The sequence below is a fragment of the Aethalodelphis obliquidens genome, unplaced genomic scaffold, assembly GCF_003676395.1.
Source record: "Aethalodelphis obliquidens isolate GAN/ISIS:26980383/991018 unplaced genomic scaffold, ASM367639v1 scaffold3, whole genome shotgun sequence".
Taxonomy (NCBI): Eukaryota; Metazoa; Chordata; class Mammalia; order Artiodactyla; family Delphinidae; genus Aethalodelphis; species Aethalodelphis obliquidens.
The window spans coordinates 13,423,792-13,449,806 of NW_020837947.1; the positions used below are offsets into that span (position 1 = coordinate 13,423,792).

Below are 26,015 nucleotides of genomic sequence, written 5' to 3' on the forward strand. Positions count from 1 at the left end.
GTTCTTTCAGCCTCTGCTAACAGTCTTTCTGTGTCCTTCAGCCTCCCTCCCCATCTGATCCCAAGACCACCTGGGTTTGTTTCTGGTCGTTACTTGAAAGTTAAAAGTGCATGTTTAGGGGCTTCCCTGGTGGCACAGTGGTTGGGAGTCCGCCTGCCAATGCAGGGGACACGGGTTTGTGCCCCTGTCCGGGAAGATCCCGCGTGCCGCGGAGCGGCTGGGCCCGTGAGCCATGGCCGCTGGGCCTGCGCGTCCGGAGCCTGTGCTCCGCAACGGGAGAGGCCACAACAGTGAGAGGCCCGCGTACCACAAAAAAAAATAATAATAAAAAAAATAAAGTGCATGTTTAATGTGCATTAGAAATAATGGCGTTCTTTAACTTTTATGGATATATCCAAATTTCCTCTAAATTTAAAGGCTTTTTTGTTTATTTTATTCATTTATTCATTCAACAGGATTTATTTGTAACATTTGTAGGCATTGGGAACCAAGTTACTGTCCTCATGGGGCTTATATTCTAGTAGGCAGTCCAGGATTCTGAACCAAAGCTCAGGAGAGCTCAGCTCCAGCTCTCCCTCTCTAGAACTTAATGTTTAGACTTTAGCCAAAAGGTCCTTTTTTAGAAAGCTGAAGTTATGTTTCCTTGAGCATTACCTTTCAGAGGGTGAGGAATTGAAATGGTATCTTGTTCATCTTTCATTCTCACAACATCTAGTTTACAGCCAACAGTTGGCACACAGTAGATGTTGATGGAAAGAGCAGAATTCACCCTTTCCTTGAAAGGTGTTACATTGGCCCCTCTCTCTGGCCTTCATCTCTTTATATCTCTAATTAAGTCCTTCATTCCTGGGATAAACCCCACTTGATCATGATGTATGATCCTTTTAATGTGCTGTTGGATTCTGTTTGCTAGTATTTTGTTGAGGATTTTTGCACCTGTGTTCGTCAGTGATATTGGCCTGTACTTTTCTTTCTTTGTGACATCCTTGTCTGGTTTTGGTATCAGGGTGATGGTGGCCTCGTAGAATGAGTTTGGGAGTGTTCCTCCCTCTGCTATACTTTGGAAGAGTGTGAGAAGGATAGGTGTTAGCTCTTCTCTAAATGTTTGATAGAATTCGCCTGTGAAGCCATCTGGTCCTGGGCTTTTGTTTGTTGGAAGATTTTTCAGCACAGTCTCAATTTCAGGGCTTGTGATTGGTCTGTTCATATTTTCTATTTCTTCCTGGTTCAGTCTCAGAAGGTTATACTTTTCTAAGAATGTGTCCATTTCTTCCAGGTTGTCCATTTTATTGGCATAGAGTTGCTTGTAGTAGTGTCTCACGATCCTTTGTGTTTCTACGGTGTCAGTTATTACTTCTTTTTCATTTCTAATTCTGTTGATTTGAGTCTACTCCCTTTTTCTTCTTGATGAGTCTGGCTCATTGTTTATCAATTTTGTTTGTCTTCTCAGAGAACCAGCTTTTGCTTTTATTGATCTTTGCTGTTGTTGCCTTCCTTCTTTTTCATTTATTTCTGCTCTGATCTTTACGATTTCTTTCCTTCTGCTCACTTTGTTGCAAAACGGTGTGTGGCAGGCCGGAGGAGGCCCTTTTCAAATGCCAGTGGTCTGCAGAACCCGCCTGTCATGATTGTTGATGTGGCCTGAGAACACCACGTAGCAGGACTGTGGGCGAACTGGCAGAGGAAGTGTGTGAGGTGCGCCTGCAGATCCGTCTGTTAGAGAGGGTCCTTCCGGGAGTCAGGGTCGTGTTCCGCATCGTCCCTGTAGTAACGCTCTTCGTATTTACGTGTGGTGAGAATATCAGGCAAGGGTTAAGCCGTCCTCCTCGTCGTCGTCCTCCTCCCGTTCCTCGCACATGTCACTGGAGCCATCTTGGCTTCACTCTGCAGGGCGGCCTGGCGGGTGGCCTTGGCCTCCATGACGTCGGAGAGCTCGTTGATGATCAGCTTCAGGGTCTTGACCAGCAGAGGAAAGTTGGTCCAGCACTCAGGGTTCTTGGCCGACTTGGAGCGGGTGCGGGTGCCCTCGTCCAGGCCGTAGATCTCCTCCCCCTCCACGCGGATGTCCTGTAGCCGCTTGTCATCCGCGTGGATGCCGTGTGGAGCAGCTTACGCAGCGCCACAGAGCTGGCTTTGCGCTCGTACTGCCCGTAGAACAGGTGCTGCCGGCTGGTCTACTCGGCCATCGCGAGCTCCAGGGCGGGCTTGCCTCTGGGCCCCAGGAGGCTGCACAGGAACTCTAGGAGGGGCTCCAGCTGAGTGTGCACCGTGTGGGCGAACACCGTGATCAGGGACCGCATGCCGCTGAGCGTCTCTGCCTGCTGCGTCTAGCTGAGGATGGCATGGAAAATCTGGTCCAGGCTCTCCCCCAGCTCCCACCCCGCCTTGGAGATGAGGGTGGACGCGAGGCGGCCCGCGAAGGCGGTGGTGAACTTGGAGGTGCGGGGGCCCAGCACCTGCATCACACACCACAGCCCGTTGTAGTCATGCAAATCAAACCACAGTGAGCTGGCATCTCACACCGGTCAGCATGGCCGTCATCACAAAATCTATAAACAATACATGCTGGAGAAGGTGTGGAGAAAAGGGAAGCCTCCTGCACTGTTGGTGGGAATGTAAATTGATACAGCCACTATGGAGAACAGTATGGAGGTTCCTTAAAAAACTAAAAATAGAACTACCATACGACCCAGCAATCCCACTCCTGGGCATATACCCTGAGAAAACCATAATTCAAAAACATACCTATACCACAATGTTCACTGCAGCACTATTTACAATAGCCAGGTCGTGGAAACATCCTAAATGTCCAACAACAGATGAATGGATAAAGAAGATGTGGCACATATATACAATGGAATATTACTCAGCCATAAAAAGAAACAAAATTGAGTTATTTGTAGTGAGGTGGATGGACCTAGAGTCTGTCATACAGAGTGAAGTAAGTCAGAAAGAGAAAAATACCATATGCTAACGCACATATACGGAATGTAAAACAACCGTACTGATGAACCTAGTGGCAGGGCAGGAATAAAGATGCAGATGTAGAGAACGGACTTGAGGACACAGCGGGGGAAGGGGAAGCTGGGACGAAGTGGGAGAGTAACACTGACATATATACACTACCAAATGTAAAATAGATAGCTAGTGGGAAGCTGCTGTATAGCACAGGGAGATCAGCTCGGTGCTTTGTGACCACCTAGAGGGGTGGGATAGGGAGGGTGGGAGGAGACACAAGAGGGAGGGGATATGGGGATATATGTATACATAGAGCTGATTCACTTTGTCGTACAGCAGAAACTAACACAATAAGGTAAAGCAATTATACTCCAATAAAGATACATATTAAAAAATAAAGCCTTCCAGACGCCAACATTTTTTTCTTTGTATATTAGTTTTACCTTATTGCATAACAAATTACCAAACTTAGCAGTTTAAAACAGCGTTCGTTTATTATCTCCAAACATTTGTGGGTAGTCCACAATTTGTGTGGTAGTCCATGCAGCTACCTGTGCCCTCTGCTCAGGGTCTCACAAGTGCACAATCAGGGTGTCAGCTGGGCGGCATTCCCATCCGGAGGCTGAATGAGGGAAGAATCCACTTTTGAACTCATTCAGGTTGTTAGCAGAATTCATTTCCTTGTGTATGACAGAGCTTCTTCCTGCCTCTTGGCTGGAGGCTGCCCCCCAACTTCCAGAGGCAGCCTGCAGTTCTCTGCTCCGGGGCCCTCTCCATGGACTGTTCACAGTGTGGCTGTTTGCTTCTTTAAGCCAGCAGGAGAACCTGTCACTCCAGTCAGCTCAGAAGGAATCTTACATAAAGTAACATGTTCATGGGTGTGGCATCACATCACCCGTTGCTGTGTTCTGTTGATTAGAAGCAATGCACAAGTTCTGGTTGCAGTTGCCCACACAAAGGTGTTTACTCCAGGAGGTGGGAATTTGGGGAGGTTACCCTATTATAGTGTGTTCACTGCACTACTCATCTGGTGAAATTCCTGTAATGCCTCTATCTTGTTGCATTACTCTATAACCCTCCACTACACATGTGCCCTTTCTTGTCTCTCTCCACCTCTAAATATTTACCTTTATTATAATTTTTTGACTTTGCTACTTTTTTTCTTACAGTTTTATTGAGGCATAATTGACATACAGCACTGTATAAGTTTAAGGTGTACAGCATAATGATTTGACTTACATAATCATGAAATGACTATCACAAACAGTTTAGTGAACATCCCTCATCTCTGTAGACACAAAATTAAAGAAGTAGAGAAAAATTGTTTTCCTTGTGATGAGAACTCTTAGGATTTACCATTTTCATATATAACACACAGCAGCGTTGATTGTATTTATCATGTATATTAAATCCCTAATACTTATTTCTCTTGTAACTGGAAGTTCTCACCTTTCGACCAGCTTCATCCAGTTCCCCCTCCCCACATCCCACCTCTGCTAACCATAAGTCTGATCTCTTTTTCTGTGACTTTGTCTGTTTTTGAAGTGTAATTGACCTAAACACTGTGTTAGTTCCTGTTACACAACACAGTGATCCACTGTTTCTATGCATTTCGGAATGATCACCATAAGACTAGTTGCCGTCTGTCACCCTACAAAGGTATTACATAGTTATTAACTATAGTCCCCGAACTGTACATTTAATACCTGTGACTCATTTTGTAACTGGAAGTTTGTACCTCTTAATCTCCCTCACCTACTTCTCTCCTCCCCTCAAACCCTCCCAGCAACTGCCTGCTTGTTCTCTGTATCTATGACTCTGTTTCTCTTTTTTATATTTGTTCATTTTTTTTTATTTTTTTGGATTTCACATATAAGTGAAATCGTACAGTATTTGTCTTTTTCTTTCTGACTGATTTCACCTAGCATAATACCCTCTAGGTCCATCCATGTTGTTGCAAATGGCAAGCTTTCACTTGTTTTTTTAATGGCTGAGTAATATTCCATTTCATATATGTATATATATATATATATATACACACACACCACATCATGTTCTTTGTTCTTTATCCATTGATCTGTTGATGGGCACTTAGATTGCTTCCATATCTTCTTGGCTATTGTAAATAATGCTGCAGTGAACATAGGGATGCATATATCTTTTCTAATTAGTGTTTTTGTTTTCTAAATACCCCGGAGTGGAGTTGCGGGATCATATGGTAGTTCCATTTTTAAATTTTTTGAGGAATCTCTATACTGTTTTCCACAGTTGGTGCACCAGTTTACATTCCCTCCAATAGTGCATAAGGGTTTCTCATTCTCTACATCCTTGTTATTTTCTCTAGCGCTTGTTACTTGTTGTCTTTTTGATAATAGCCATCTAATAAGTGTGAGACGATATCTCATTGTGGTTTGATTTGCATTTCCCTGATGATTAGTGATGCTGAGCATCTTTTCATGTACCTATTGGCCATGTGCGTGTCTTCTTTGGAAAAATGTCTATTCAGATCCTCTGCCCATTTTTCAATTGGGTTGTTCTTTTTTTTGATGTTGAGTTACGTGAGTTCTTTGTATATTTTGGATATTAACCTCTTATCAGGTACATCTTTTGCAAATATCTACTCCCATTCAGTAGGCAGCCTTTTCATTTTGCTGATAGTTTCCTTTACTGTGCAAAAGCTTTTTAGTTTGATGGGTATTACTAAGACCGATGTCAAAGAGCGTACTGCCTATGTTGTCTTCTAGATATTTACCTTTAGATATATCATGGTAGAGACTGTGTCCTCTTCATCTCTCTGCATCCCTTTGTACCACACGTAAAACTTGGCACTTAGTTGGTCTCAAGTGAACTTTTTAAAAAACAGATTTATTGAGGTTTAATTATTCAGTGAACTTTCAATAAATGAATGAAGATAAGCATAGGGCTAACATATTGCAAATTTTAAAGCATTTGCTGATAATTTTTAAATAAATAATTGACTTGCCTAATATATTTGAAGTTTCACTGGCTCTTCCTTCAAGACAATAATTGGTAAAATGAATTATAAGATAATATAATAATCATTTCTAGAGTTGTGTAACTATGAATTTTTTTCATGATACAACTTCATGACATGTTATCTAACCAGATAATTTTTTTTCTTCTAGATGAGCAAGAGATAGTACAAAAACGTACTTTTACAAAATGGATCAACTCTCATCTGGCCAAGGTAAAGGAAACTACCCAGAGTTCTATGTTAACTTAGTTTGAGCCAATACATCATTAAACACACAGTTTAAAGTAATGCTGCTGTGGCTATTGTCACTATAACTAGTCAGTAATGTTGGCACCTATCAGTTTAATTGTGGCATCTGCTAACATTTTTTCAAAGAAAATTAATAGATAACCAGAGTCGAAAGCAGTTACTTCATGTCGATTCCATGAATCTTGATGAAATATTTCATTCAGTTGTTTCTTCTGTACTGATGTGTGTCATATCAGAAGGAGAATTCATGGTGGAGTTTTGTTTGTGTTTGTTTCTATTTGGAGCAGAAAAAAACAATGAGTAGTCTGCCCTGAGCAAAGAATTTTATCTAAGGAGATCGTGTCTGGGCTCCCCTCTCAGGTGCTCTTATAGAAGAGTAACCGTCGTGGCAGGACACTGCAAAGGCTAATCAGTCTGAGATTATCCATACTGACCTTAGATTGTATCAGGTGACTGGGTATCCATACATTGTAATGACTTGGAACATAAATACTAACATAAAACAAATTTCCGTGTAGCTACATTACAAAAAAATTAATCTCTTATAATGCTGATGAAAAAATATGTGAACCAAAAAACATTACATTTGTAAAAATAAACGCAGATGACAGGACAATTGTCTGCATTCAGTTAGAGGATCTTTGCCGAGAGCAGTGCCTAACGTGTGCAAGGCATAATCCTACGAGCAGTTTTTGATTGCGGACTCCTCCAAAGCCTCTTTTCATAGTTCATGAGCAAACAAAGCATGGCAGCTTATCTCAGTCCCATTGTACAAATGGACTGCTTACTGTGTGTCTATGATAGGCTTTGGAGACAGGAAAAAAGCTAGTAAAACACTTTCCCAGGCCTTGGGAAGCTCAAAATCCAGCAAAAAGAGAAGACTAGATGAATGTCTAGGACTTCGCTTGTGGCACAGTGGTTGAGAATTCGCCTGCCAATGCAGGGGACACGGGTTCGATCCCTGGTCCGGGAAAATCCCACATGCCGTGGAGCAACTAAGCCCGTGCACCACAATTACTGAGCCTGCGCTCTAGAGCCCGTGTACCACAACTACTGGGCCTGCGTGCTGCCACTACTGAAGCCCGCGCTCCTAGAGCCCGTGCTCCGCAACAAGAGAAGCCACCCCAGTGAGAAGCCTGCGCACCGCAACGAAGAGTAGCCCCTGCTCGCTGCAACTAGAGAAAGCCCACACGCAGCAACGAAGACCCAACGCAGCCTGAGAAAAAAAAAAAAAAGAAGAATGTGTCTAGATACAGGATAGAATGGGATTATCTTTCCTATAATCTCTCCAAAAGCCACTCTGTAAAATGGGAGTTTTCTGGCCCAGTGGCTGCACCCAGAATCTGCCCTGTGACAAGGCACTGAATGCCCTTGGGGCTCATTTTCTCAAGCTTTGGCTGGTGTCATCTGGCCACAGCCACTACTTATACTCCAGAACCGTCATCGTTTGAGGACAGTTCTTTTTTTTCCAAAATGAAAATAGAGTTATTGTTTTTTCATATCATAAAAAGGTTACATGCTAATTGTAAATCGTTTTCATAATAAACTTCTTAGAAAGTTTAATGAAAGTAAAAATCACCTTAAATTCCACAGTCCTGATATAACCATCACTGACATATTGATCACCATTTTTCTACACGCTGGCATACACAGTCTCACATAAGTGGCTATAGGCTACTTATTCTGTATTCACTTTTATTCTGTGTGCCTCTATTCACCCAGCACATCTGCACATCTTCCCATGTGATTAGATACAGAGCCACATAATCATTTTAATGGCTGACTAATACTTTGTCATTATAAATATAATAAAATTCTTTATAAATCATAATTAGCCAGTCGTCTATCAGTGGTTATATAATTAGTTTCCAGTTGGTTAATATTATATAAAATGTCACAGTGAAAGTCCTTGGGCATATATATCTGTACATTTGTCTGATTATTTTTCTTAGGATAAATTTCTAGAAGTGGGTAGATAGTCCACAAGTATACGTGTTTATAACTTTAATATATACCAAGAGCTTCTGAGAATGCCCATTTCCTTATACTATTAATCCTCTTTTACAGTATTTTCCAATCTGGTGAAAATAGTTTATAGTTATTTTTATATTTTTTAATAGGGTTGAGTATCTTTGCAGAAGATTTTAAAGCAGAATTACTGGGACACACTTATCTGTGTTCTGAATTCTTAAAAAGAAGCTAAAATTGGAATGCGTGCCGTGGCACACAGTATACAAAGGGCCTTTGTTGAAGGATTATATGCCAAGAATTTGTTTTCTAATCTGTTTTTATCACCATTTTATCATTGTTTCAAGTTACTTTACATATTTATGTGATAACTGGGTATTGGAAGGGGCTGTACCAGTGTGTACCCTTTTATGTTCTTTTTTTTTTTAGTCCTGCTTTGTGACCTCACGCCTGCTATTCCCCATCTAAATATACAAGTCCTGCCCTTAATGTGTAGCACATACGTCTCTCATTCATGAAGTCATTTCTGACCACATGTGAAACCCTGAGCAAAGGCTCCAGAATGTTAGCGGTTTCCCCTGCACTCCTTCCCCAGCGCCATCCCCCTGCCTTCTCTGCTGTTCCTGCCTCAGGTTTGGTAGAATCAGAATCTCAGCGCTTCTCCAGAACCTGCAGCACAGGTGGAAAAGTTCAGCATGTCTTTTTTTTTTAATGTGCTCAGAGTATTTTAATTTAAAAATATGCTAGAGATTAGAGATTTCATGTATTTTGTGTATGTGTGGTCTGTGGGTCTATGAGTATTTGCCTATGCTAGTAGAAGATAGCTAGTTTCTTTTTTTTTTTTTTAAGTATTTTATTTATTTATTTAATTGGCTGTGTCGGGTCTTAGTTGCGGCACGTGGGATCTTCGTTGCGGCATGTGGGATCTTTCATTGCAGCGTGCGGGCTCTTTGTTGTGGCGTGTGAGCTTAATTGCCCCGCAGCATGTGGGATCTTAGTTTCCAGACCAGGGATTGAACCCGCGTCCCCTGCATTGGAAGGTGGATTCTTAACCACTGGACCACCAGGGAAGTCCCTAGTTTGTTTTTTCTTTTAGTGAGAAAGAAATTGCCTTTTTTTTTTTTACTTTTGAGTCATTGCATTTGGATTTACCACTGCATTCTTTTTTTTTTTTTGTAATATAGTTGATTTACAATGTTGTGTTAGTTTCTGCTGTACAGCAAAGTGAATCAGTTATACATATACATACATACACTTTTTTGAAGATTCTTTTCCCATATAGATCATAACAGAGTATGGAGTAGAGTTCCCTGTGCTTATTAATTATCTATTCTATATATAATAGTGTGTATATGTCAATCCCAATCACCCAGTTTATCCCCACCCTCCGCCAGTATGTCTTAAATGATTTTATACTGTTTCATATCTCACCTTCCCATCAACATTGTAAAGTCTTCAAGGCATGTGCTAATTCTTGGAGTTCTTTGTAAATCCTAATAGCTCTAAGCACAGCGCCGAGTACCATGCAGAGGGGCTTAACGAAACAGCAACAGCAAAGATTCTTTATCTGTTCTTATTTTGTTAGAGTAGGAAAAACATCAGTCACATGGGCAAAAAATAACGATTAATGTCTGGCACTGTGCTAAGTGCTTAACTCAGGTTATTTTGTAGCGTTCTTCTTCATACACCTGGCCATTGGTGCTGCTGAGATTTTAATGCAGATGTGAATCTGAAGTCCACTTGGCTTCCCTACTTTACACATTTTTGCATTGATAGTATCATTTCAAAAGACCCAGAAAATTATTACCTCTGCAACTGCTCCATTGTAACCTTACTGCAATAGGGATTTTTTTGTTGTTGTTCTTTTGTTTTCCCCTCTGTACTTGCTATTCTTTCTTTCTTGGGCCTTGAAAACTGAAACAGTGATATACCTATGCTTGTTATCCGGAACTTATTTATACTGACATCGTAGTATCTTACCAAATGTAGCCTGCAACTTCATTGGAAAACATTTTCCTTTTCTGACTCATTTGTAGTTAAAAACATTTTGAAAATAAAATCTGACCACATTACCCTGCTTTGATAGTTGAGAGTTTTAGGATAACTACAGAGTGGATGTTTATGTCTGTGACTGTCTCAGCAGCTGGTCCCATGATTCCCTACTCTTCCCTCTCTCTTGTACCCATCCTTCGCTTGCCTTTATCCCTATTTGAGTTTCCTATTCCAGCCCTACTTCTCTCTCATTCTCCCTCTCACCCTGCTTCCATTCCTGTATCATCTCTATTTCTCCCATCCCATCTCCTTCTCCATCACACCTCTGCCCAACTCCCTTTCCATCTGTATCTCAATCTCTCCATCCCTATCTTTATCCCCATTCCCATCTCTATTTCTATCTGTACACTTTCTCTATGAAAACATATGCAACCTGTACATCCTAGGCTTCACAGTCTCCTTGAGGTCACATTTAAATGGAAGCACACACTTCCCTCCCCATTGCAGTGTGCTGACTTACTTCTGAGAATGATAATACCTTACTTGCAACAGAAGCAAGGTGAGGTTCATATCTTTTATCTGGCCTCTGGACAAGTACACTGTGTCACTTTTCCTGCTGTCTCTGTGAGAAGGCCTGCTCCCAAAGTCATGGTGTGATGCTAGAGTGTGCCCATCACTTAGTACCCCAGGCACAGACAACAAGCACCTGCACAGACACACACACACACACACACACACACACACACACACACACACACACACACACACACACACACACACACCTACCTTAATCACCTGGGCTCCACAGAAGCATATATTATGCCCAGAATCTCACTAAGTCTCTCGTGAAAACAGCCTCTTAGATATTTGGTCTTCAGCTCTTCTTTACCTTTTAACAACACATGGATATCTCCCCTGGCCCCTGGTATTCAGTCATAGAGCAGGCCCAAAGCCATACTTAGAATCAAAATGTTTCTCACTAGAAAAATAATCCACAGAGAAGCCACTTGATCTGTTTCAAGGTCTTTCCTTATCCTCCAGAGATTCTTTTTTTTCTTTTAATTAATTTATTTATTTTTGGCTGTGTTGGGTCTTCGTTGCTGGGCGTGGGCTTTCTCTAGTTGAGGCGAGCGGGGGCTACTCTTCGTTGCGGTGCACGGGCTTCTCATTGCGGTGGCTTCTCCTGTTGTGGAGCACGGGCTCTAGGCGTGCGGACTTCAGTAGTTGTGACTCGCGGGCTCTAGAGCGCAGGCCTGGTAGTTGCGGCGCACGGGCTTAGTTGCTCTGCGGTATGTGGGATCTTCCCAGACCAGGGCTCGAACCCGTGTCCCCTTCATTGACAGGCAGATTCTTAACCACTGCACCACCAGAGAAGCCCCTCTCCAGAGATTCTTGAGCCAACTTTTCCTCTTCTTTCTTGCTTATTAAAAAACCAAAGCCAATGGTTTGTCCTATAACAACAGTCTGCTCCAAGGATGGAACCATAATTGCTGTCAGCTTTGTAAGGACCTTGTGTTCTGTAATTTGTTGGGTCAGATTGAGTCTGGTTTGGTGTATTGTTTATGTTTATTTATTTTGCCCAGTAAATATGCAAGCAACTTAGACCCAGTATTAGTCAGCTTGGGCTGCTGTAACAAAATACCAGAGACTATGTGGATCAAACAAGGAACATTTATTTCTTGAAATTCTGGAGGCTGGAAAGTTCAAGATCAATGTGTCGACTGATTTCAGTCCTTACATGGCAGAGAGAGAAAGAACTCTGGTTTCTCCTCCTCTTCTTATAGGACACTAATTCCGTTGTGAGGAATTTATGACCTCATTTACACCCAATTACCTCCCAAAGGCCCCACTTCCAAATACCATCACGTTGGGGGTTAAGGCTTCACCATATAGATTTGGGCGGGGGGACACACGAACATTCAGTCCATAACAGGCCACAGGTTCATCCTGAGGTCTGGCTTGAAGCTCATGAGAATTTCTTCCAAACCTCGGTCCAAGAATGATGTTAAGTAATGAACTTGTCTCCTCTTTCGTATCAGATGTTTGTGTTTCAGTTCCTATTGTACATAGCGCTGTGCTTTGGAATGGCTTCAGATATCTGATAACCAAATCCTTCAAAATAATTAAAATGCATTTTATTCCTTGGTTGTGTGTGTATGTGTGTGTGTGTTTCCTACAATTTTCTGTTGACATCTACCAATAAAGGCAAGGAAGTGACCCATGTCAAAAATATTTTCATGCTGGTGATCAGATACTAGTCTTAATTCACCTATTATTTATGCTACATAACATGCCAAGTTATTTATCTCTGAGAACAAGAAAGGAGAAGGTGCTAAACTGGCAGGAAAAAAAGAGTTTCGACTTTCTTCTAGAATGCAAGTTGTAAATATTTTGCCGATCTCAGTTGTCTGGGGGCTATTGCACAAGTCATGGGAATTTTTGTGGATTTAAACTAGAGTGATAAACCATCTCATCCTAAATTCTGTGATTATGTCTTGCTACTGCAATGCCTTCTTTAAAGATTTTAAGCAAACTAAAAAAATAAACACCTTATTTAGAAAGAAAGCTTTATACGTCAATTATATCAATAAAACTGGAAGAAAAAAATTATACCTGTTTTCTCAAAAATCTTCTTTGGAAATTGACTGTTTCCAAAAATAGCTTTAATAATAAGTTGCAGCAGGTTTACAGAGCTGGGATGTTGAGTTGAGAAGCAAAAAAAATTGATCCTCTGTCCTAAGATCATTCAATGTTGGGTGCATTGGGGGATGTGCAAAAGATGCTTTGTGGAGATAAATTTGGGGAGGGTTTTTAATGGGAAATTTTCATTTTTGTTGTAGGCTACTTTGCTTACTTGCAAATAAGAAAACTACTTACTGCTAACTAAATAAAACAAAGTCTTTTACTGATGACATTTTATTCTATTGTAACAATTCTTTATAAGTATTTTGACAGTAGTATGGAGACATTGGGTGCAAATGAGAGAGCAATCTGTTTTCAAAAAATACGCTTTTCTTAAAACAAAAATTTATATTAAAAATAGGAAAAAAAAAACCCGAGAATTTTCTGTAGATTACTCAAATTTGTGAATATAATTATCTGTTTTAAAAAAATATTTGCTTTGTTGTCAAATTGAAGTCTTCACGCTTCTGAAATTATGCAAAACATTGCAAATCATAAATTGTCGATATAATGTAATGTAACATCAACAAAAATTAGTGGGTTCTGTTTATTTCATATATCTGATAATTCCTTTCAGGAAGAGGGCGTCATACTGAAACGTGGACCCTATAATTTTCTTCCTTTTTAAGAAGAAACCTGCCTCTTTCTATTCTGTTTGCTTTGTCAGTGAAAGAAGGTGGAGCATTTGTTTTGAAATTAGCCCAATATTGATCCAAGTAAGAGTTTTTCAAAGTTAGGTCCTGATTCAATGCTGGCTGTCATCACTCATTGCTAACTAGGTTTTTAAATTGCAGGGCTGCTGTTTACTGAACTCATCAAGGGCTGATTACTGTGCCTTAGCAACTTTATCTTTTATTTAAATAGCACAACAATCAAATATAAGTAGTATTTTCACCATTTTATAGATTGTGAAACTGAAGCTTAGAGTTAATTAATAAGCTCAAGGTCATATAACAGGTACGTGGAAAACCAGATTTCAATTCCAGGACTCCAAAGTTTGGGCACTAACCATTGTGTTATATACACCATGCTTCTTTCGCTTATTTAGCTATTCATGTAGCAAATACTTTTCAAGCACCTGTGATGTGCTAGGGGTTGTGGATACAGTGGTGAACAAAAACAGATACAGTCCATGCCATTATGAAACTGACAGGCCAGCAGAAGAGACAGCAATTACAGAGACGTGTGTATGGTAAATTCCACGAGCAGAGAAGTACAGGGTGTCAGCGAACACAGGGCAAGCGCAGCCAACCATACAAGTAACCTGAAGGAGGGCATCGGAATAGGTTTCCAGAGGAAGAAACATTTAAGCTGGAGCCAGAGAAATGTCTTGGGACTGGGTAGGTGAAGGAACTAATGTTTTCAAAAGTTAAGAAGTAAGAAAGAGCCTGGCACAGTAAAGGAAGTGAAGCTCAGAATACCTGAAAATATGGGTTCCAGGAATGGGTTGGCAACAGACGAAACTGAGAATCGATCAAAGGTCAGCCATTAAAAGGGTTGGGATGTTGTGTTATGGGCACCGGAGACATTAGAGTCTTAGGAAAATGAAATGATCACTCTGGGCTCAACCCCTCTCTCAACCTCTCTCTCTCTCATCTCTCCGTCCCTCCCCCGCCTCTCATTTTCCCCCACACCCCTCTCACATAAATTAGAGCAGGAACCAGTAAAATTGGAGGTGAAGTGAATTTGCAATAACTCAGATAAGAGGTGAGGATCCTTTGGACTAAAGTAGTGGTGGGGGAATGGAGAAAAGTGGATAGATTGAAAAATGGGTAGGGGTGGACCCGATACAACTGAGTCATCAGTTGGAAGCTGGGGGAGAAGGAATCAAGAATGACTCCTAGATTTCTGCCTTGAACAGATGATTAGGATCATTCATGGAGACAGAGAATACAAGAGACTTTGGGGGAAAGCTAATAGGTTCAGTTACACAGAGGGAAATGACTTAGTAGAGATGAACACTTTTCATTGGGCAATTAGAAGTCATTAACCATCACTGGGAGTGGCCAAGTCGTGGCAGAAACCCGACTCTAGCAAACTGGTAAGTAAATGAGAGGTGAGGATGTTAGGACCTGAGTGTATATTACATGTTAAGGAGATAGAGTATTAGCTAAAGCAGAACATGGGATCTGGTAAGAGCTGTTTCAATAAAGAGTGGTCTTAAGTGTGTGTCTTTGGAAGGGAATGATCAAGAACTGGTAGAGGGGGTTAGGGTGAAAATGAAGGAAAACAAGCGTATTTTAAGATACAAGACTCCTAAAGACGCAGGGTGGGGAGAAAATCAAGAGGACGGGTGGAGGTTTTTACCAGAGGAGAGACAGCTCCCAATCTCTGAGGCCAGAGGGGGAATAGGAAGGATGGGTGTGGATGTGCCTAAGTTTGGGATGGGGGAGAGAGGAAGACAGAGTTGGGTGGACTTGAATTTGAGGGGATTCCCACCTAATGACTGCAGGTTTTTTAGGTCTATCAGAATAGTCTGCATTTCTAAGCAGAAGAATTTGTTAGGAAGAATATTTTTCTTAAATTGGCAGTTAAAAATACATTAGTTCTTTCACATTTAAAAATGTATTTATCTTAGCAAATTCCTAAACTTTATGCAAGACCCATAGGCTATTGTACAGTGTCACCTTGACCCCCAAAGAGGACAGATTAAAGACGTGTTTTCCAAAAATCTTTCCCCTAAAATTTTATTTTTAATTAGAAAAAGATAATATAAGTAATCTTAACATTAAACATAGGTTATACTCTGTTATCAAATAATTATAGTTTCACATTTTCTCTGAATTTGTCAAATGGAACAGAGTGTTATATTTAAATACCTTTGATTCAGTCTTTATGATATTTGACTTTGAAATAAATATATGATTTGGCATTAAGTCCTTTGGGAAAAAAGTAGGTCAGAGATAGCCGTTGTTCAGTGTTTCTATAAATGGAGCTTCTATTTCAATTTGCAATAAACAGCCCTTTCTCCATCTGCCAGCCTTAGATCTAAGGGGCCATTAAGTATAGGCACTGAACATTTTAAATACCGACTTTTGGGTGACCTCAGGCATAATATAAGCATCTCCTCACTTTTTAGATGAACTGAAAAATAAAGCACCGTTGAACATTATTTACATTCTGTATTAGTTTGCGAGGGCTGCCGTTACAAAGTACGATATCCTGGGCCCCATGAAATGAGAAATTTATTATCTCACAGTCCTTGAGACTAGGCAGCCATGCTTCCCTCTGAGATTCCTAGCCTCAGTTGGAGGCCTGGAGTACCTGAGGTTCCTTGGTCTGCAGCTGCATTAGTCCAGTCCCTGCCTCTGCGCCTGTCTGAGACTGTGTCCAAATTTCCCCTTCATGTAAGGACACTGGTCATACTGGATTAGGACCCCCTCTCCGCCACCGCCTCCCCACCATGACCTCATTTAAACTTGACTACTTCTCTAAAGACCCTGTTTCCAAATAAGATCGCATCCTGAGGTACCGGTATTAAAACTTCCACGTATCTTGGGGGAGGAGCACATGATTCAACCCAAATGTGCTCTATTAAGAGCACATTTTGTTTTAAGACCAAGTCAGATTCATATACTCCTTTAAAAGGAACACTTTTGATTTTCCATGTTTGTTTTTCAATAATTTAAACTAATAATGACTTTGACATCTTCACAGTCATAAAATATCACTTTGGTGGCTGCTTTTATTCTTCTTCAGTTGTCTTTCCACCAATGGTGCTAAAAGATAACGTGGAAACGCTTTCGAAATTGAAATTTGAGCCCATCTGTTTCCTTGTACACACTTTGGTGGGACTATTCCTGAACTAAGATGAGGAGATAAGGAGGCAAAGAGGAAAAAGTAAATGTAATAATACACCCCAGAAACCATTCTTTAATTGATTTTCTAAAAATAGTTTGATAATCTCAAGCATAACGATAAATTAGTTATTTCCAAATACGCAACTAAAAGATTACAAAGAAAATCATCATTTCAAAATGAATGGCATTTAGTTTATTAATAGGAGGTATTAATTTATTACTAACAAAGACGTAGCTATAGCAATGTCCATGCGGTTTAATAAAATTTTTGACAACATTTGTCAAAGTTCCTTCTTTTAGAAATGTATTTTGTCTAGTCGTACATCCATTCAATAAAGATTTTTAAGTGTTGTTTGTATGCTTGGCAGGATTCTAGAATGTAGCAGTGAACAGAACAGGAAAAGTAACCCCTGCATTATGGTGTTTATATCCCAATGGAGGAGATGGACAGAGGACAAGGAAAATAGCTGTTCTGTTGAGAGTAGACTGAAGAGGGACATGGGCCCGAAGGAGGAAGATAAGGTAGGAGATTGTTGAGTCGTCCAGGTGAGAGATGGCCGGCTTGCACCGAGGTCCTAGCAGCGGAGGTGGTGAAAAATGGCTGGATTCTAGGTGAATTTTGAAAATAAAGCCAACAAGATTTGTTGACAGATCAGCTGTGGAGTATCAGTAAAAGCGAGGAGTAAGGGATAACCCCAGCTTTGTCCTGAATAAAACAAATAACTTGAGGAGTGTGCTTCTTTTAAACTACATAGTGAAAAAAAAAATCATTACATGTGAAAGTTGTTAAGAGCAGTTTTCCAGGCAGATTTAAAGTTGGGCTGGAGGGCGGTTTTTGCCTTTGGGATATTTATTCTGAATTGAATTAAATAATTAAGGAAATGGAAATGCTTATGCAATCTGTCATAGGAAACAGAAAAGAATGGGAACTATCTTCTCACTTTTGCCAAGCAGAGGTGGAAAATAATCCCAGCAATGCTTTTCTAAAGGGAGTGAAGGGGAAACATATCATGCATAACATTTAAAAGAAAAACGACTTCACCTTGTTTCTGGAAATACTGGTAATGTCTACTTAGATTTTCTGGATAAGATGACAGAACCTTTTAGAAGTTGAATTATTATTATTATTTTTTTTTGAGGTAGGGCTGGACCGTACAAGGAGCTGGTTTATTTATTTATTTATTTTTGCTGTGTTGGGTCTTCGTTTCTGTGCGAGGGCTTTCTCTAGTTGTGGCAAGCGGGGACCACTCTTCATCGCGGTGCGCGGGCCCCTCACTATCGCGGCCTCTCTTGTTGCGGATCACAGGCTCCAGACGCGCAGGCTCAGCGGCCATGGCTCACGGGCCCAGCCGCTCCGCGGCATGTGGGATCTTCCCGGACCGGGGCTCAAACACGTGTCCCCTGCATCGGCAGGCAGACTCTCAACCACTGCGCCACCAGGGAAGCCCAGAAGTTGAATTAACTTTACCGGGCTCCTGTCAGTGGTTATGATGATGATTTTACAGACCTAGTCCAGCTGCTTTGGCATTTTTAGACAGTTTAGTGTGGCGGGCTCCTTGCCAACCATTGGGGGGTAGCTTGCTCCGCGTCTGCTGGTCAACCTCTCTTCCCTTCCCACTCTCCTCTCAGTTCCTGTTGTTTAGCTTGCTGTTCCTGCCCATCAGATAACTGGAAGAGCATGCGAACACTCTAGGCTGGTCCTGGGATGGGATGTTCCCCCATACCCTGTCTCTCAGCCTGTGAAATAGCTCCCACCTGAAACCTGGAAAACGGAGGCGGGAGTGGTTGGTCTGGCTTGAGAAATGAGGGGCCATTGTGTGCACACAGGTTTCAAGGTGCCCGGAATACAGCTTGAGGTCCAGCCTCCACACTGAGACCTCTTTATATACTGCACAGGAGGCCGTCTGGGGAATATGTTAGGCCATGATTTTGCATCATTTTCAGCAAGACTGACTGTGCTTGACCATGTGTATGTCTCAAGTAAAGAAAAGCATTATCTGTGCCTTGGGTTCTTTCTTTAGGTCTTTTCCAGTTCAGTTTTACTGGTATCACTAGGTATCTAGCAATCACAAATTTTAAACCCGAGGATATGTATTTAGTAATTTAAAGTAAAATGCTCTAATTTTGTATTATACAATATTTTAAGAGCTCTTTCTCCAAGAGGGAAAAGCACTTAGTAAAAGACTGCCCAATAGTTGTGCAACTAAAAGTGATGATGGTAAGTGAGGACCTGGGTTGGTCCTGGAATGAGATGGGTGATTCAGCCCTTTCCTTTGCTGAGGACTAAACCCTTCATGCTGCAGAGCTCCTTGATAGCCCTGTGATATTTATACTGAGGGGCTCTAAGATTCTTGCAGATGTGTAGATAGCTGCTGATGGAGCCATGATAGGCTGGTGATGTTTCAAGGTAGCTTTGTACTTTTCCACATCACTGATTTTGATCAAACACCCAAAGCTTCTTTCTCCTTAATTGATGTACATGTGCTTGCCCTATTAATGCAAAGTTAAAAATGCTAAAAATAATTTTAGTACATTAACATTTTATAATTTTGGATATATAGGCATATATATTTTGGATATATAGGCATATATATTTTGGCATATATATTTTGGATATATAGGCATATATATTTCACTTGTCCATGAAAAATGACTTTCTTTCTTTCTTCCTTTTTTTCTTTCCTCCCTCCCTCCCTCCTTCTCTTCCTTCCTTCCTTCTTCCTTCTCTTTCTTTTTTTCCTTTCTTTCTTTCTTTCTTTCTTTCTTTCTTTCTTTCTTTCTTTCTTTCTTTCTTTCTTGTTTATCAATAATACTCAACTGTTTCTACCTTCTTCATTTACCAGTATCAATTGATCAAAAGTTTATAAAACATCTTATATTAAATACAGTCAGGTTCCTCTGAAAATGCACACTGGCATCAATAAAGAATGCATTTATTAGGACAGGAATAAAGACGCAGACGTAGAGAATGGACTTGAGGACACAGGGAGGGGGAAAGGTAAGCTGGGACAAAGGGAGAGAGTGGCGTGGACATATATACACCACCAAATGTAAAATAGATAGCTAGTGGGAAGCAGGTGCATAGCACAGGGAGATCAGCTTGGTGTTTTGTGTCCACCTAGAGGGGTGGGATAGGGAGGGTGGGAGGGAGGGAGACGGAAGAGGGAAGAGTTATGGGAACATATATATATGAATAGCTGATTCACTTTGTTATAAGGCAGAAACTAACACACCATTGTAAAGCAATTATACTCCAATAAAGATGTTAAAAAATAACTGCATTTATTTTTGGTCGCTTATGTGAATCTCATCATGGAGTGGGAGGGCACTGAAATGTACATTGTTAAGTTCAGGAGAGTGTTTACAAAGTAATAACAAAAGAGGCACACATGTCAATTGTGCTTTATTTTGTTGCAAATGAATGAAATTGATTTTAAATGATTTAACTAAGAAGTGAGATCTAGTAAAAAGGTACAGAGCACCTCAGGGTATGGAAGGAAATGCTGACTGGGCAGGAAAGGGTTAACTCAGCAGCCCTGGGTTGCTCAAACCCTGCACATTCCAAATAAAGACTTGCCTTTAAGAATGGTCCTTGACTGGCTTCTGGGAGATAACCTCTGGGCACTTGGAATATTCTGCCTGATAGGGGTGTTTTGTATGCCTGAGGCCTGGGGCCATGCTATACTACTTGATAAAATCAATTTATCTTAATGAGTTGTACCGTGAACACCTGTTTTTGCTGGGGATAGGGACAGGGGAAGACAAGACTGAGTAGCTGAGGTCAGTTAGGCAGGTGCCACATGCCTACATGACAGACTCCAGATAAAAGCCCGGCATCAAGGTTCAGGTGTGCTCTCCTCGTTGGCAACACTTTACACCATTGCTGGGGAAAGTCAGCATGTCCCTGTGCACATCCACTGGAGGGGAACCAGTTACTCAGCACTGGAAGCTCTCATTTGGTTCCTCCTGGACTTTGTTCTGTGTGCCTTTTCCCTTTGCTGATTTTAATGTGTCCTTTCGCTGTAATAAGCTGTAACCATGAGTATAGCAGCTTTTCTAGGTCCCCTGAGTCCATCTTGAGAGTCATCAAGCTAAGGAATGTCTTGGGGACCTCTGACACACTGACTAACCCAGGGAGGGAGAGTGGCTCTTGGGGTCTCAGCAGCAGGACCTGATGTCACTTGTCTTTAGGTCATTGCCATGTGACAACTTGGCTCCAGCCATCTTCTAGATTCAAGTAGAGAATGTGATGGGCCCAGCTCGGGTCACTCAGTTAACAAAAGATGAGGGTGTAGCACAGACATGACCACAGGGGGACATGGTGTGAGCTGGGATGATTCGTGTCTATTCCAATGTATATTTATATACATGTGCTTCTATTATTACTTTTTAGTCTTTCTTATATCCTACTATTATTTTTAGGCTTTCTTATATCCATTCATATAAAAGTGGCTTTTTGTTAATAAATATTTTGTTCCTAGTAGAGTGGCAGGCACCTTAGCTGATCAGTTAATACTTTTCATATTGCTGTTAAATAAAAATCACATTTATAGGTTTGTGTATTCAGGAAAAAAATGCTAATACCTATAATTTTATACTAAGCTTTCTAACAAGGTGGCTCAAAGTATAATAAACCTGGGCTCAAACCTAGTCACTTAGTAGGGGTGTGATCTAGGCTAATGGTTTGACCTCTCTGAGATTCAGATTCCTTGCTTTTAAAGAGGGGGTGATACCCCCATATGTGGTGGTTATGAATGTTGAGTGAGGTGACATGTACAATCCCTTAGCATTGAGATGTTCAACAACGTCTCATTCATTCTTTCCTACCCTTTCCATTCTCCTTCTTTGCTTCTTCCTTTCATTTCTATTAAAACACCTATTAAATTATATATAATATGTAAATATCTAAGCCACAAACATCTAGTACATATTGGAGTTCACATATGTAGTCTATAATAGTGACTACTTTGTCATATTTACTTTATGCACCAACATTTTCATTTCTATGTAGTTTTTTCACTTATTTGTTTGCTTCCAGTTTCATAGAGACAATTGACATATAGCACTGTGTAAGTTTAAGGTGTACAGCATGATGATTTGACTTACACACATCATGATAAGTTTAGTGAACACAATAAGTTTAGTGAACATCCCTCATCTCTTATAGCTACAACATTAGACAAATAGAAAAAAAATTTTTTCCTTGTGAGAACTCTTCGGATTTACTCTCTGAACTTGCATATATAACAAAGAGCAGTGTTACTGGTATTTATCGTGTGGTACATTAAATCCCTAGTACTTGTTTATCTTATAACTGGAAGTTTGTACTTTTTAACCAGCTTCATCCAATTCACCCACCCTCCCCCACCTCTGCTGCGCAGGTTCCCTCCCTCTTCCAGGCCAGCAGCTCTTCCTAGACAGCTGGACCAGAGTAGGACCCTGCCTCCTGCTGAACTGCCACAACCTTGTCCCCTGCCCGATGGCCCTGCTGGCCCATCCACAGCCCTGCCTTTAGTTGTCCTTGACCTCAGATTCTGGAAACCCGCCACAGCTGTGGGCTGCCTGAACCCTCACGAGGAGCAACAACTGCTGCTGCTCCCAGGCTCCTCCAGGGCCAAGTCCCCTTGAGAAAACAAAAAAATCTGATCTCTTTTTTCTCTGAGTTTGTTCATTTGTTTTTGAAGTATCATTGACCTACAGCATTGTTAGTTCCTGATATACAACATAGTGATTCCATATTTCTATACATTTCAAAATGATCACAACGATAAGTTTAGTTACTGTCACCATAAAAAGACATTACACAGTTACTGACTATATTCCTCACACTGTACATTTCATACCTATGACTCATTTATTTTGTAACTGGAAGTTTGTAGCTCTTAATCACCCTCACCTGTTTTTCTCCTGCCAACAACCCCCTTGCCTCTGGCAACTACCTGTTTTTTCTCTATATCTAGGAGTCTGTTTCTGTTTTGTTAGGTTTGTTCATTTGTTTTGTTTTTTTAGATTCCACTTATAAGTGAAATCATACTGTATCTGTCTTTCTCTGTCTGACTTATTTCACTCATCATAATACCCTCTAGGTCCACCCATCATGTCCTAAATGGCAAGATTTCACTCTTTTTATGACTGAGTAATATTCCATTACTTTATTCTTTATCCATTCATCTATTGCTGGGCACAAAATGTAACAATTCTAAAATCTGTATGGAAACACAAAAGACCCCAAATAGCCCAAATGGTCCTGAGAAAGAACAACAAAGCTGAAGGCATCATACTCCCTGATTTTAAACTATACTACGAAACTACAGTAATCAAAACAGCATGGTACTGGCACAAAAACAGACAAATAGATTAATAGAAGAGAATAGAGAGCCCATAAATGAACCCACATGTATATGGGCAGTTAATCTGTGATAAAGGAGGTGAGGATATACAATGTGGAAAAGTCAGCCACTTCAGTAAATGGTGTTGAGAAAACTGGATAGCTACATGCAAAAAAAATCAAACTGGACTTCTTTCTCATATCATACACAGAAATAAATCCAAAATGGATTAAAGACTTAAATGTAAGACTTGAAACCATAAAACTTCTGGAAGAAAACATAGGCAATATGCTCTTTGACATCAGTCTTAGTAATTTTTTTTTTTTTTTTGGATATGTCTCCTCAAGCAAGAGAAACAAGAGCAAAAGTAAACAAATAGGACTACATCAAACTAAAAAGCTTTTGTACAGGAAGGAAACTAACAACACAGTGAAAAGGCTGCCTACTGAATGGGAGAAGATATTTGCAAGTCTGATAGTGGGTTAATGTCCAAATTATACAAAGAACTCATGCAACTCAATATCAAAAAAACAAACAAAATGCTATTGAAGAATGAGCAGAGGATCTGAATAGATATTTTCCCAGGAAAGACATACAGGTGGCCAACAGGCACATGAAAAGATGCTCAACATTGCTGATCATTGGGGAAATGCAAATCAAAACCACAATGAGATATCACCTCACACCTGTCAGAATGGCTATTATCATTTCTATATAGTTTTAAAATGTGAGACTTCCTTAAATTTTCATTTCGTGCCAAATAGTTATGCCTTTTTTCATCAAAATTATCCTCATAATCCTTTTGTCCTGAGTGTTGCAGTTGTTTGTAGGGACATAAAATCAGCATGTTGTATAGCAAACATGGTCATCCTTATATGAATGAAAATATGAAAGTAGATGGTGGATAAGGATTAAACATGTATTGGTACTTATGAACTAGTAAAGTGACACAAGTTATTCACACACACACAATGTTAAAGAATGGATTATTTTTCCCCAATACAGGAAATGGTCAGTAAAAATTATGCCAAAAATATCTGTGCTTTCTTAGATTTCATAAAGTTCAAGGAGAAACATTTGATCCCATTTAAGTCCTAAGAGAAAGGGAATGAATCTCATTACGTGGCGTTAAAAGGGCTGCAAAAATAAAGGGGGAGGAGAAAAAAAACAGGAAACAAAACTCTATGAGATCTGTTCCACTCTTAAGTTAACTACCAAGGGCATTGCCAGGCATGTGCATTTTCCCTGCGTTTCTAGAGACTTTAGACCAGGCAATACTCTGACAGCCAGAATTTAGGGCTTAAACCTAGTTTGAGGAGGGTTTCTAGAAGGGAGTAGCCACAGAAGCCAAGTACCTCTTTCTCTCTCCTTTTCTCCATCTTCCTCTCCCCTCAGTCAGGGCATTCCACTCTTTGAGCATCTCAGATTCAGCATGCATATCTGTAGAATATCTAAATGTGATTCACAGGGCCAAGAATTTAATTCTTCCAAATACTGTGCAAAAGAAAGAGCTTATCATAATTTTATCTTAATAAAAAATAGATAGCTGAGGTCTTAAAAAGTGCCCAATAGATTTATTTCTGTCTAGTGCTTAAAACTGCAAATTCTCAAGCCGTCGGAACAAACCACATTATCTTTATTTTCCATTAACTCAGGCTCCAGTGAATTACCCTCATTTCTAACTCTTCCTTTTGGCCTCCAGCACCGTGACCTGAATCCTGCCAAGTAATCAGATTGATGTTGTGAATATATATATATATGACAAGAGAGACATTTTAGATGAAAGATTTTGTATTAAAACATTGTTTCAAAAAATAAATGTGATGCTGTCACAATAGTAAAGGCGGTCTCTAGTTGATCATTTGCTATATGTAAACAGTACTTTATACAAAATGGGAAAGCAAAACTTGTCCAATAATTACTAGGACTTTTCTTATTCTGGTGTAATTTTTTTTTTTTTTTTGTGGTACGCGGGCCTCTCACCGTTGTGGCCTCTCCCACTGCGGAGCACAGGCTCCGGACGTGCAGGCTCAGTGGCCATAGCTCACGAGCCCAGCCGCTCCGTGGCACGCGGGATCCTCCCGGACTGGGGCACGAACCGCGTCCCCAGCATCGGCAGGCGGACTCCCAACCACTGTGCCACCAGGGAAGACCTGGTGTAATTTTTGATAAAGTATTTTGATAAATAAAGTGGTTTACACAATATTTACATTATGTACAATTGGATAGAACTTGTAGAAAAATAAAGATCTCTAGTATTCACTTTTAATTAATTAATTAATTTTTATTTATTTTCAGCTGCACTGGGTCTTTGTTGCTGCCTGTGGGCTTTCTCTAGTTGCGGCGAGCAGGGGCTACTCTTTGTTGCCGTGCGCAGGCCTCTCATTGCAGTGGCTTCTGTTGTTGCGGAGCATGGGCTCTAGGCGCGCGGGCTTCAGTAGTTGTGGCATGCAGGCTCAGTGTTTGTGGTGCACGGGCTTAGTTGCTCCGTGGCATATGGGATCTTCCCGGACCAGGGCTCAAACCCGTGTACCCTGCGTTGACAGGAAGATTCTTAACAACTGAGCCACCAGGGAAGCCGTAGTATTCACTTTTGCTAGCTCTTTGCAGGAAAGGTGGCCAGAGGCTTATTTTCTTCCTCTTTTACTGGTTGAGGTAGTAAGTTGAGAGTTTATTACATGCTAGGTTCTATAATTCAGAGTGTTGAAGATACAATAGCTACATATTATTAATTACATAAACATTTTTATTTTAGAGAAAAATACTTTCTCCAATTTCTATTTAGTTTGCTAATAGCCATCAGACTACATCTCTTTACTTTGTGTAGGAAGATACTGGCGAAAAATTTTTCAGAAGCAACTCATATTTCCTATAAAAAGAAATTTTTGCCTCGTGTCCTTAGTTGTGTACATCTCTCCAAGATTCCAAAAGGTATTTGCAAATAAGCATCACATATCTGTTGAGATATCTACATGTTTACTACCAACTAGTGCTAAGCACTGTGCCTAGTATTATGTATTTAAATATATATTCAACTTCCTT

At 40.5% G+C, this 26,015-nt stretch overlaps 1 protein-coding gene across 1 annotated transcript in view; it reads left to right on the forward strand.

The window, feature by feature from the left end:
* Nucleotides 1-26,015, forward strand: part of SYNE1 (spectrin repeat containing nuclear envelope protein 1) — a 462,280-nt gene that overhangs the window by 73,554 nt on the left and 362,711 nt on the right. The window contains exon 3 of the mRNA XM_027083161.1: nt 6,105-6,166. Within this exon, the coding sequence (XP_026938962.1) occupies nt 6,105-6,166 (62 nt within the window). The remainder of the gene's footprint in view (nt 1-6,104; nt 6,167-26,015) is intronic.